A 14,290-nucleotide genomic window follows, 5' to 3' on the forward strand; every position below is an offset into this window, starting at 1 on the left:
CCCGGGGACGGGGAGCGCCCCCTGCCGGGTGCCCCCGCCCCGCGCAGGCGGCGCGGCAGGTGCCGCGTGCCCGCCGCGGGGGCCTGTGAGGGCAGGGGCACCGCCCGGCTCCGCGGCGGGGCAGCGGCGGGACAGCGCCTTTGTGCCCCCGCAGATCGCGGCGGCAGGACGCCGTCCCATCCCGGAGCCGCGGGACGTGGGGCCGCGTCTGCAGCGTTTCCGCTCCGCTGGGGTGCGGGGATGTGACGGAGCCCCGGCCGCGGTGGCCCAGCCGTGTGCGCTCCCCAGCCTGGCCGCTCGCGGTTGGGCTCATGACGCAGCCGGCGAGGTTTCGGGCGACCGCAGCGCTGTCTGAGCCCGGCTAAAACACCCTGGGAAACCACTGCTCACTGACATCTGCAGGGAGCAGAGCGCTTTTTAGTGCTTTTACACAAGTACACGTCTCGCACGGAGCCTGCTTGACAATTTCATGCATAGAAGTGGGAACTGCGCCTTCAGAGCCTCGTGCTTCAAGGAGCCTAGAAGAAAAAAAAAAGTTAAAAGACTTGAACTTGTAGTTTCAAAGACCCTTTCTGAGGATTCAAAATAGCCCAGAGCATGGTTTAGAAATAAGTTGAAGTTAGAAAGAGTTCTAAAATAGCTGCAATTTGTTTGTCAAATTGATTTTCTCTGAAGCAATCCAACCAGCTGCTCTAGAAATTTGCAGACATCCGTTTTATAATAGATTTGTCATGAAGGCAGTAATAGTAATGTAGCATAAGAGTTTAAGTTCTGTATTTAGTTTCAGCAGTGCACCATTAGAGGTACTGGGTTAATTTTGTTTATGCCATAGCACTGCCAGTGAAATGGGTAATTGCTATGTTAATGGTGAGTAAAGTACATAAGTCACGTTGTCGCAGCTTGCATTAAGATGAAAGTAGTATAAATGAAGATAAGATATGCACTTTGAGAAAGCAGAAAGTATTCTTGAAGAGTTCAGAATATGTTATACCATGTAGCTGACACAAATATACCTACTAAGAATAAGAGCTGCCTTTCAAGTGTAACTCCTGCTTCCATCTAGATTTTTTAGCACGTTGAGCTGTGGGTATTTTTGATAAAATCAGTCTAAAATCTTTACTGTCTCCCAGAGAGTTCCACCACATGACTCAAAGTCTGCAGAGTTGGAGATCGTACCTTTTCTTCATTATAACACGATCTCAAATACATCTGTCAAATAAAAATACAACATGTGGACAAGGTTGGTTTTGTTGAGGAGTGCTCTTTGTGCAGTATGAAAAGCAAGCAGCATTCCAAACATACCGAATGATCCACAGAGTAAAATTAAATGATGACCACAATTAAGATGTTTTAGGTTATTATAGCAGGTGGTGCCAAGAAGTAAATGACAGTGCTTATGTTTGTCTCCTTGGCTGCTTGTGTACCTTTACCAATTCTTTTCGAGATTTGCTCTACTCTTCCTTGAAGTTTTGAAAACCAAATAAATACCAAAAATGCTTCATGACATGCATGTTATTGTAGTCTTGGTTATCTGTTTATGTAATGCCATAGAAACATGAATGGCACTTAGAGAAGGGTATAATTGACAGGACTCCACCCTGAGGACTTTGGAATTTTACTTAGATACACCACAACTGAGAATGACAAACAAGGGGTGGAGAAGGGGGAATGGTAGGCTGAAGGTCACAATAGTACAGGATCATGAACTATTATTATTTCTAATGTATACACCTGGTCTTTGGGATAATTAAAAAATAGTAATTAAAGGTGTTAGCTTCATAATTCCCATTCTTGGTTATTTCTTCTCTTGCTTACCTTGATTACCTACCCATTACAAAGCTGGCTTTTTAGAGTCTTTAGAGGCTTTCACGAGAATAACAATTTCTTCTTAATCAGTTATCCATCTGGCAAAGCTGTGATGTACAGCTCTCGTAGATCAGAGCCACAGGTGTTTTAGGGAGCTAGCCTTATGGAAGAAGCTCAGCTCCCTCAAGGAGTGCTGATTTCAACTCAAATCTATCACAAGGTTGATGTAGTTTGGACTGAATAGATGGCAACCTACCCTTCCCAGCAGGTAACTGTGTCATGGGGGTGCGGGGCAAGCAAACAACTTTAAGAGCTACATAGCTGGAAGCTGGGAATGTCTGATCAGCCTTCTCCAACTCGTTCTTTTGACAACACCCTGAAATGTCGCACCAAAAAAAGGCCTCAAAAAACATGAGGCCAAAGACTTATTCCAGCAAGCTTTTAAGCCTCTTTGCAGCACAGCCCTTCCACAGCGTGGTTCGTGCTTAAGTAACACAACACCACATGCAGAACAACAGCTTACCTGAGCATCTCCAGCATCCTGCAGTTAAAAGTCATGGGGAAAAGATACACACATCTTCTATATGTTGCCTCTACTACTGCAGCCTTCCAGAAGCTTTAGCAAATCTGCCTGAAAAGCTGGTGACCGTTGTTGTGCAAAGTAGTCAGAGCTGTTTGCTTGAGGAAAGAACATGGAGTTGGCAGGCCAAAACAGCACACAGAGTGTGGCAGGCCAGCTGAAAAATGTGCTGAGTCAGTGCATCTCAGATCATAGCCTAAAGCAACCTGTCTTAGGGGGGGGTACTCCTGTGCTTACCAAATGTTGTTTCTCTCACTCTGTGGGGATAAAATAAGCAACACCACCCTATAGATATTACCCATGCCTCAGACATTTACCAGAACACTGTAAGGTGAAGCAACCTCTCTGATACCAAATACTAACCTAAAACAGGAAATAAAGCACAGAATGGTTTTTTGCCACAGGCCCCTCAGAATCAGCACAACACATCCTGCCATATTTGCAGTAGCCAGTTCTGGACATGATCTAATCATTGAATACAGATACTACCCTTACCCCAAAAGAATTATCATGTTCTTATTTAATACAGGTCATTTAAAAAAAAAAATCTGACTCTTTTTTTTTTTTTTTACCTGTGCCACAATCTCTGCACTGCCTTCTCACAAAAGGCAATCCTCAATCCAGTGGGAAAAGTCTCTAGATTTCAGCATGAGCTCCATACCAACTCTGGTGTTTATACTGAGGGGAAAGTGAGCAGTTGTGCAATACGTGGTGTCATTTATCGGTGACCTGGATGAAAATATGAGTCTAACATCAAGAATGACAACAGAGAACAGATTCTGAAAGGGCTCTAGTCTCAAAGCCTGACCTCTTCCCACAGCAGCTCTCCTTCAGTGATTTAGGTTAGCTTGCATCACAGCTCTGGTAGCAGCAAAAGAATGCAAAATTACCTTCTAGAAAAAGATTAAAATAATAGAAATATCACTTAACTATCAGATTCTATAAAGAGTTTACATAACACAAAAGAGAAGTGACAGCTTGCCATTTCACCATTCTCCTGTGTCTCGGTGGGGAGAACCCTTGCCTAAGTGCTGGTGAAAGACCAGTATCTCTTACTGGAACTATTATTATCTGTTAGAAAAGTAGAAGGAAATCTTGGGTGGGTGGAGGAGGAGCACTGACTTTTATTCAAGACAGAAAAATGCATTTCTCCCTGAAGATAGTTCGCTGTGAAAATACAGTGCTTTCCTGTGTTACAGCCAGTCAAAAGCTCTGGGTTGCTCCAGTCAAAAGCAGAGCCTCTTACAGTAAGCCTGGGCCTCTCCAATGTGTTACCTGTGATATCTGGTGCTTGGTTCATTTGTCATAGAGGGTTTTGTTCATATGTAGTTCTTATTCAAATTATGTTGCATATGGCTGCAGAATCCTTACTTTCTCCCCTTCCAAAATGATGATTTGTAATATGCCAGACTCCATAGGCCACCAGATAGGGCTTAGAAAAAGTGATGTCACAAAGAGTATCTTGTGGTTCTTCTAAACATTTTGAAATGCTGCAAAGGGCATAGAATTATCATTTAAAAAAATGACATTAGAGTACATTCAGAGGCATAATAAAAGAAGTTATTTCCAAAGTGGATTTTGTAAGAAGATTTATTTTAATTAAGTGATTTCATGATGAAACATGGTCTTAAACAAAATAGAGATCAGTATGAAAATAAAATTATACACAGAAAAATCTTTTCCCCAAATGTTTTTGAGTAACAGGAAATACAACACAACAGTCCTGTATTCAAATTATGTAAATCTGTGAGCAGTCAAACATTATAGTACATTCCTTGAAGCCAGGCACAATGAAACACATTGTGTGCCCCTGTAACACACTCAACACATTTTCTAACTGTTCTCTCTGCCTCAAAGAAAAAAAGTGAAATGTAATGCAATGTAAATGGAGAAAAGGACATAGACCATCTTAATGCTTGAAGCACATATTCCCCATTTAGTGTTTCGTGAAAGACATATACCAAATTCAGATGAAACTTAAATTGGCTTGTAGAAAGATAGAAAAACTTGGTATTGTATTTGATATACAGTCTTGTGAACACTTAACTGAAAAGTATGGAAAGGATTAAAAAATACACCGTGTTCTACTTAAAGCTTAGAAATAAATACGCACTCTGTATTCTCAGTGCCTGAAATTCTTTAAAAACAAAGAACTTGTTATAAAATTATATCAAGTAATTGTCAAAAATGAGGGAGATGCACCTATATACCTGTTAGATTCTGGATGCCTGCATCCCCACTACAAAAGCTTGTAAAACTATATGCGCTTTCAAACATGCTGAATAAACCAAATGGTAGCCTAGTCAGGGCAGGAATATCAGCTGACTTGGGGGTAGCAGTATTCCACACCACATCCCTCATTACTTTCTTGTTCTCTAAAGCTCTCCCTTTCCATACTGTACCAGCCCTTACAAGTACAAATGTTCAGTCGCTTATACAAAAAGCAGCCTTTCTGATCAGGATTCACAGATGCCCTCAAGGCTATGTCATTCCAAGATTACAAAGAAAAAGCATCCTCCTAATATGATTTATGTACTTAATATTATTAGAATTCTTCCTCTCCCTGCAGTGCTGATAATAAACAGCAGTCTCCTGAGTGTTGCAGACTCATTGCAGAAAAATGTCCTGCTGTATGGAACTACTGAACCATTATGGTTCAATGTACTAGTTGTCTTCTCATTTAGGACTTCAAGTTTATATCAATTCTTACCATCTCAGTTACCATGTTGAAGAAGAAAACTCGCAAGGAATTCTTCTTTTGACTCTATACTGATGCATCCAATAGTCTTGTCTTTTAGGTAAAGAGCCAGCTCAGCTTTTAGGTAGAGAACCCCATCCTGAAGTCTTCTTACCCTCTTATACAGTATTTTTTCTGATAATGTCATTAGAGTGTGAATGGAGTCAAGACTTGCATCAGCTTGGCTAAAGCTAACTAGGTCATTGAGAATATTTTAATTACCTTAAGTAATTTAATTACCTTAAGCTTTAGAAATGGCATATCAGTCCCTGTCCTTGTGGAAATGCATGGTTCTTACACAACCGTAACACAAACCCAAGCATCTAAGAAAAAAAATAAATAAAAATTTGCATTTCAACACATCTAAGTATTAGGGATTTGGCCAATCACATTTTAAAGGAATGTCACCATTGGTTGTATTGATTTAACTTCTTATCAGATGTTATTTCTCTTGCCAAGTGCAGATAGTAATTAACAGTCATTATTTGTACTAACAAGAGTAAAGAGGACTTCCAGACACCATCCTTACTTTATTTAAAGCCTTCATTTTCCTGAAAATAACCCAAATTAAAAAAAAAAACCACAACCCAGACCCAATTAAACAAGAAAAAATGCACATAGAAGTAAATTTTCTGACTGTGTAGTTTAGATTTTCAAAAACTAATAATTAGGTAAAGCATGTCTTGCAGTTGCAGTAACACTAAAGTACTTCAAGATGAACAGTAATTTTTCCCTAGGTGCATTATCATAGCCTAATTTTCAAACAAAAGGTATCCCCTTTGTATACTCAGTGATCATTCACAGCTCACTGTCCTGCTCCCTATTTGCAAAGTGCAGGCCTATTTCTATCCCTACTCCTCCAGACTTATCTTCACTCTACCGCTGTTCCACGGCTGCATCTTGTATGCTCTCTGTGCTGCATGGAACAGCCCTATCTTATCATTACAGCACCTGCAATTACATTCCTTCCTTAGAATTATTTATGAAGCTTCAGAGATTTATTTGCTTATTCATACAGTAATCTACTTTAAAATTACTCGGCTCCAATGTCTGGCTGCAGTCAGCATGGCAATCAAATATGATGTCTCAGTAGAATCTTCTTTTATTGACCTTATACTGCTAGATAAGTATTTCTAATTATAAATACTGTAATTCTCACTTAAAATGAAAGATGTTGAATACTCAGTGAAGCATGTCATGAGCTGCTAGTATTGCAATTAGCAGGCATCACCAATTGGAACAAGCTTTTGGAACAATCTCATTCAAGGGCTGTATGACAAAGTCTCCAGCTGTGGAAAGCACAGTCCTCACTAAGGTAATAAATCCCTGCTGCTGTGATTTCTGGATCAACACTCACCTGCCTCACTGCACAGGCTATGCACCCACCTAGCCAACAGCCTGAAGCAGCCCAGGGGGATCACAAATTCTGGCAGGATAAAATATTACAAGAAAAAATCTCCTGCCTCATTAATTTTGCAAAACCAAAATCAAAGGACATTTTACCCTTGGATATGTATTCAACTGTTTTCCAAAAATCTTTTATGACTAATTTTCTTAAACTACTTAATCTGGATGTCAGAGTAACATGAACTATAGTCGATCCTATCGACTCTGGACTGAAGGATGCTGCTTTGAAAAATAAACAAACCCACAGTCTTACTCTGATACTACAGCTTCAGTCAGCGTAGGTGGTCAGCAATTGTCTCTGGGTGATTGTAGGATTATGGGCAATCAAAAGGGAGAGGAAGGATGGCCTTTGGAAGGCAGCCCAGCATAAAGGAGACCAGAGTCCCGTGGAGTTCTGTAGGCCTATACATTTAAAAGCTAATTACATTGATGTCAGCACAAAAGTATGTTAAATTAGTTGAACAATATACCTCCTGAGTGCTTAACAAAACCTCTCTAAGTAGACAAGGCTCATTCTAGAAGGGGCTGAATGAGAAGCTTCTGAAAGTTCTAAAAAAAGAAACAAAACAGAAAAGATGAGTTTCATTATTCAAAAGTTTTTTAATGGGACAAAGGAGAGCAGCATAGCTTAGGTACCTTTTGCACTCACCATAATTTTAAGAAATTTGTTAGAATACCTCTCTAGTTTAAATTTGATTATAATTATTCTGCAATGTAATCTGAAAGGAAACAAGTTCAAAATTTGAATTATTGATTTAGAAGGGGGCTAATCAATGAGTGTACCAATTATTTCATATACTTCTTAGGAGGTGTTTTTAGATGCACTTTGAATACATACAGATACTCAATGGATTGTAACCATTCCACAAGAGTCTTTGACTGTCATCCTTTTACCTACAGTCAGGAGGAGCCTTTCTAAGTAGTAGTCAGAAAGTCATCATGTTGGTTATACAAAATAGAACTCTCAAATAATGATTTTACCTTAAAATACCTACAGCATAACATGGCTCTGAACAAAGCCAATGAAGTAAAGCCCTACAAGAAGTTTCAACCTGAAAAACACCTTTCTTTCCATAAAATTATTTTTTAAAATACTAGAAGTGTTTAAATAAAAACACTTCATAGCAATTAACACCCTTTGTAGTAGTAGTCTAGTGTCAAAATTAGTCAATCTAAAATTGAACAGAAGCACTATGAAGCTTATTGCCTATTTGAAAGAGAGGCAAAATATAAACCATCTTTCATTGTGAAAATTCTCTGTTTGGTCAGCTTTATAATTTTGCACACTGCTAACAAAAATGGGTTGTACTGGCTTTACAATAAAGTTCTTTTCCTCTACTATTTCCCTAACATATGTTTATCCTCCAGCAAACAAGTAGTTTCAAATTCAACCTCCCAAAATCTTTTTTACTGTAAAATATTTAGGCAAAAAATTAGACTAGTCCAAGAGTGGCCTAAAGACCAAACTTCTGCTCAGTTCCTACTACTAATAACAGGAATAAATTAACCCTCCACATAAAAACAGTGTCAGGAAAAACAAAACCACTGTATAATTTAATGCAGATAAGTTTCATTTGCTGAAAAGAAGTAACTTGCTTTATGCTTTGGGAATTGCACTTACACTGGCTATTCAAACACAGCTGCTGCAGATTCCCCTTTTGTGAACAGGAATTCCCTCAGTCCAGAGACACTGTGCTTCAAGTATCTCCATAAGATTCTGCAGCTACCACTGCAGAAAGTCAGTAAACATCTGCAATTAATACTGCTGAGATTACATTTAAAAACCAGATGATACCTTGTGAATGCTTCAGAAAGAATTTTTTTCTTTTTTTTTCCCCCCCTTTTTTTAGAGGATTAAAAATACATAAGCAACCACAAAACTCTTCTCTTTTCTATAATTTTAAACAGAGAAAACTACCAGTCTGGTGCTCTGCCAGTTTAACTCATGCCAGAAACTTTGTCTGATGTCCTGCCAGCATGCTGCTGCCTAGATTTTCAGTTTCCCTGAAGATTACATATATTCCCTGTACCCTGTGTGACCCAAGGTTAGCTGCTGCAAAGTGGAGTTCATGTGGTGCCCAGCAGGCCTGTGTGCACACATGGATTTCACCCCAGATAATCTCTAAGCCATATTAACAATTTTTATGGTAGGTTCAGTACAAGGATAATGAAAATTATGTTTGAAAGCAAAAAAGGCAATTATTTGATGAATATGAAGGTAAAACAGCAGGCCGGGGGTGGGGAACATAGTTTGGGTTGAAAGGCTTTCCCATCTTACCCTGCCAAGTGCTGCTGATAGTGTGACAGAGGTGGCAGATGACTGCCTCCTGCCTGCTGCGGGCAAAATCACCACTGTCCTTGTCTGGCTTGCAACCTTGAACGGGTGACTGCTTGTTACAGTAGGTGCCACACTGAGCAATTCCACTGATTAGAAGCTTTTCTGGTGTATTTAGGAGTGCAATGGTTAAACTGACTGCTAGCAGTGTCAGGTGAGCAAAGTGCACCTCTGCTAGGCTGGGATTTTGGGACCTGGAAAGAGGTGGACCTGACCTTGGTGTGCCGGGGACAGAGGCCGCTCTGCTGCAAGCCTGGCCGGGAGAGCTGCACTGACCTGCAAGCTGCCTTTTGACTCGTGATGAGTGGCTCCACCTCCCAGCAGAGCAGGAAACATGGGCACCTCTCCTAAATTCTTGTGGGGACCTCCCCCACCAGACTCTGCCTGATGGAGATGCTGCGGGTTAAGTTAGGACGAGCTGTCATCACTCTAGCTAAAGAGTCTACTTCAGGTTGACTGGCTTTTTTTCTACCTAAATGAAAAGCTCCTTTACACCACCTGGAAAGGCTCTGAGGAGAGGCAGACCTTTCAGATAGGCTTCTCAAGTCTTTCTCTATCTGGACTGTTATCCCTGCCACACAGCGTGTCATAACAAAAGCATCATGGTCACCTGCTGCAGTCAGCTGCAGGACACGCAAGGTGGCTTTCACTTGGGACACATTTAACAGGAATGGCTTCCAACACCAAAGGGAGAGTATTTCAAGCAGTTGCCAGGAGATGTGGGTGTTTGACAAAGCTCAGGCTTCCTTTCCTATACTCCCTCCTTGCTAATCTCTTCAGGGCAGCAGCATCGCTTATACCATCACAACAAAGAGCCACCCAAGGGCTCGAGGCACCACAGGTAGCTGTATCCAGGCAACTAACACCTCAACTTTCAAACAGTGTTTTTCTAGAGTCCCCCAGGTGATCCTGGCAGCAAAAGAGGAAGCAGCAGCTTGTCCTTAGTCTCTCTTGGGTTTAACGCTACAAAGATTCTGGATTTTTTAAAATTTATCTATTTTCTAACTGACAGCTGCCCCACTGGTGACCCTGTCACATCTTTACAGAATACCAGATCATCATGGCTGATTTAAATTATTTTTACATGCATAAATACAGAACAAATGGGTGCAGTAGATATATTTAAATAAAAATTGACAAGATGCATTTATTGTTTTAGTTTTGTACAAAAGCATAACTTAAAAGGCAAACTAGTATAAACTTACTTTGTGCCAAGTATTTAAACTTTTCATTCCAAAGAGTATCTGGTTCAAAACTTGTAGATACAGTTTCCACCTGGGAAATCTCTTTTTTAGACCACAGATAACACAGTATTGTAAAATGAAAATTCTGTAGTCCTTCAACCATTTTGCTTCGAGTGCTAGAGTTTTAGCTACTCAGTGAATGGATCATATGAAACATGAGCCATGCTGGAGTGACCTGATGAATAGTCAGTTTGCCTACTGCTCATTCGTGTTCTGAAAAAAGATGTGCATTAGGATCTGTGACATGCAATCTTAGCAAAGACTGATAAATATATGTGTAGAAAGAGGGTGACATGTTTGGATTTTTCTTTGCTACTTCATACCAGCCAGAAGTAGTGCAAGAAAAGCTATGTTACTTAAGAGAGTCCCAGATGTCATGCAGAAGCTCAATTATTCTTGAAATAAAAGAATGCTTTCACTCTGATTTTGCTTTTCCTTTGCACCCGTAACATATTTTCAGTAATTCTGAAGGGTTTTCTCGGTCTCTGCTGCCACCACCACAGCTGCACCTGCCTTCTGACTTGGAGGGTGGACTGGCAGTCCCTGCTGACGCCATCTCCATAGATGTTCACATCCGTTGGAAAGAACTTCCCACAAGAACAAAGCAGGATACCTCCCTGAGATGCCCTTTCAAGAGTCTCCAGAGTGAGAATGTTACTTCAAAAGCTACTTTTCCCACAGAACAGGGCTTGCTGTGCTTCGGTGCTACCAAAAGAGCTAGCACAAAGCCAGATTCACGTTCTTGTCATCCAGTATCCAAGTGCAACTTCTGGAATTTTAAAATGTGGTGGGGATGCACTGCGTGACAGCAGCTGTACAAGACATGGCGTGCAGCTGCACAAGTGTTCCACAAGACCATCTGGAGGAAAGTACCAAAAATAGATGCGAGCAAGCCTCATGTATTTCAGCGAAATTAAGCATAAAGAAATTGGTGTCCATGCAGTGTTTGATATGCCATAAAAACTGTTTCAAATAACATTTGATAAGAAAACTATTTATCAGTGAAAATGCAAGCTTGGACACTACGAACAGTTTACATCTTGTAGGTGTTCACTGATACAAGACAGTGGCATTATGACCAGTGGCTCACCTTAAAGTAGGTTACTCGTGGTTTTCCAAATGAGCTAGTGTTTTATGGTGCTGTACAAATAAAAATTTGTGGGGAGAATATGAAATATCTGTATTAAACTCCACTGCATTAAGTTATCCAATGCATGAAAAATGACCCAGATGCATTTAAAATAAATGCATATTACAATATCACATATAGTATTATAAAATTATTACTTAAGTGCACAGTCCTGATATCTATAGACATGGCACTGTGAAGAAAGCCTGGTTCCTAAGCGTTTTTATAGATACTTGATAGTGATGCAGTTTGCTATCAGTCAGATCATAATGTCCCTTCAACTTTGGTACATTCAGTGCAAAATATTTTCGGGAGTTTTTTTACTCTTATAAAAATAAAAGGCATTTTTTCCCCTTGAGAGTGCTTAAAGAATAAACACTAGCAGAATGTCTGTTCAAGCATGGAAAGTGACAGAACAGAAATAGCGTTTTAGTTTGCTCGGTTCCTGTTTACACTCTAAGAAACATAATATAATGAACCTATAAAAATAAACAGAAGTCACTGTGTTAGGGGTTTTTTCCTGATATGATGTGATAAATTGCTAGTTTCTTCTTAAAATAGTTTCCATGCAGTATAAAGCACAAAATCAGTCTTATTAAGTTATTAAGTTCATTGTAACAGCTCATATTTTGTCATACACACCACTGGCAAACGCATTTCCACAAACCTCCTTAATGCAAGCTGTTGTTACATCCTTTGTTGCTGACTTGCCTTCCAATTCACTTCTGCCCCAGGAACTTGAGCTCTATGGTGCACCCCATGCAGGCACTCGTAGTCTTAGGTAAGCAAGTGCTGGATATGCTTTTACAAAATATGGCATAAAGTAATGTACCTTCATGAATTTAAAAAAAAATAATAATTCATTTGTATGCTCTTTTTTTTCATAATTTACTGGGTAGATAAGGGGCTGAATGATTTCACATTTTGACTTGAATTTTCTATTCAACACCTTTGATGAAATCCAGTGTCTGGGTACATGTCAGTTTTGCAGTAGCCAGATTGATCACAACACGGCATCAAGTTTCTTGTTTGCTCAGAACATAAATTAAAGAAGCATGGAAAAACCATGGATTGCAAGACTTGGTTCTCCCTGCACATCAGGCACACTCTAGTTTCACTGTAGAGAATTCTGCCACTACCACAACGCTTTTTAATTGCTTCGTAAGCTCTTTCGTGGAACCTCATTATTTGAATTGCACCATGAAACAATTTTCCTCCAGGAAATCCAATACAAAAGTTCATTCATTCCTTGAGAAGACAGATCCACAAAAGTCCAATGAGCTGGGCACTGTGGTTTGTGTATCACTCCAGTCCAAAAGTACTTGTCTCTTCAACTGCTGTCAACAGTTTTTCATATAACATAGAGAATGATGGGTAAGGGGGGAGGTCCAGACGATTGAAACAAGTGTGAGCCCTGAGGGGAAAAAAAGAGAGGAGGTGAAGAAGTACATTATTTAAAAAGTTCAAAAGAGAACACACAGACTGGTACGTGCTTGCACAGGGATGGGCAGATAGTATTTCTTTCAGAAGACTGTGTTCTGTCAAATGATGTTTTCCAAATGAACAGGTAGAGAGGTTTAATCTACTTTCTTCTCATTAAAATAAGCCAGTAAGAAGCATTTATGATGGTCTTTAGAAATACACTGACAGCCCAAGAGACATGGGATAAATTTTATCCATTAAATGTGCATGAGAAAAAAAAATTATACAGCATTCAATTCAAACAGTCTGGTCTGAAATCTTGGCTTTAAATGTGTCTTCTGAGACGCAGCATTTCTTTTCTGTACTGATGACACTTGAATACTGTATTTTTAATAATAAACAAGATATTTCCATACATCTCCAGATATATAGGAAACAACCCCAGAGTAGTAAAGGACAGACAAATTAGATGCTCTTCCTTCTACAATTTCCTTGGCATTGTGCTCTTGGGAAATTACTGCTTGTGCTGATTTTCCCTATGTACATACCTGGCCTTACAAGCCAATGACTTTTGTAATTACACAAAACTATGCAGGATGGCCCTGTGATTTATTTCTCAGTTTTTGAAGTCCATCTGCCTTGGTTTGTTGACACATTTGGAACTGTCTCTCAAAACCTCTTCCAGAGAATGGAAAGAGAGATAACAAAGGTTTCTCTTCATAATAGAATAATGGATATCATTGCCTGACCTCAGGGCAGGCTAAGGATTGTACTTTCTAAAACACTGTAGTGAATGAGCCTACTCTAATGAAATAGATAGCGTTAACTATGAATGTGATGGGTTCTTGAAGATGAAATGATGCAAAGAGAAGCTGGAGGAGGCATCTTTTCTGCTCTAAAGCTTTGTACCAAAGTCTCACTTGAGACTGATTTTAGGCATTTTTGTATTTTGGCAAGTCTATATTTACAAAGAATTCATTCTTCTGCAATAAAACACATCATAGAGTTATTTATATACAACCTAGCTGAAAACCAAAGTCTTCCTGCAGTGACCTGCCCTTCATCAGTGCGATCTGTATTAAGTGTAAATATGTAGCATGTTAATGGAAGGACTGAACAAGCTCCCTCCTCACAGCAAATGTGACTCCTCATTTAACCTAACCAATCCAGAAATCCAGGTGTCTACCACAGACCTGTACAGACTTCCTCTGAACCAGAAAGTGCTGCCTTCCATGTGAGCAAATTCAATCATTGCCATTTTAAGTGGCTCTCAGCTCCTGACTATGGGGATGGAACATGAAGTGAAGTGGGTTAATCTCGCTTGTTAAAAAACCTAAGAGTCCATTACAAACCCTCACTGAAGCTGAAACACTCAGTTAAAGCCTTGTAGTGTCATAAAAATATCAGGCTGAAGAAATGTATACACAGTACACAAAGCCACACTATTATTATACAGTCCAAACACCAAATATACAATCACTTAAAAAAACCACTGAATTAAGCACCCTCCCCAAATACAGTACTCTTAGAAGTACACTGTTGGCATTCCCCCACCCGGTATTCCAGGAGCCTGGTAAAATTTCTCCACCCAGCCATCTCTCTAAGGCTCCTGGGGGAAACCTTGCATTTT

At 39.9% G+C, this 14,290-nt stretch overlaps 2 protein-coding genes across 2 annotated transcripts in view; both read right to left on the minus strand.

Moving 5' to 3' along the window:
* STK17B (serine/threonine kinase 17b) overlaps positions 1-11,309 on the minus strand; it is a 27,034-nt gene extending 15,725 nt beyond the window's left edge. The window contains exon 1 of the mRNA XM_027678156.1: positions 8,809-11,309. The gene's annotated coding sequence lies outside the window, so the exon portion shown is untranslated. The remainder of the gene's footprint in view (positions 1-8,808) is intronic.
* A 441-nt stretch (positions 11,310-11,750) lies between these two features.
* Positions 11,751-14,290, minus strand: part of HECW2 (HECT, C2 and WW domain containing E3 ubiquitin protein ligase 2) — a 154,453-nt gene continuing 151,913 nt past the window's right edge. Inside the window, exon 29 of the mRNA XM_027678149.1 lies at positions 11,751-12,652. Coding sequence (XP_027533950.1) covers positions 12,541-12,652 — 112 coding nt within the window. The 3' untranslated portion in view covers positions 11,751-12,540. The remainder of the gene's footprint in view (positions 12,653-14,290) is intronic.

This window comes from Neopelma chrysocephalum, unplaced genomic scaffold (assembly GCF_003984885.1).
Source record: "Neopelma chrysocephalum unplaced genomic scaffold, ASM398488v2 Primary Assembly neopelma1_44, whole genome shotgun sequence".
Classification (NCBI taxonomy): domain Eukaryota; kingdom Metazoa; phylum Chordata; class Aves; order Passeriformes; family Pipridae; genus Neopelma; species Neopelma chrysocephalum.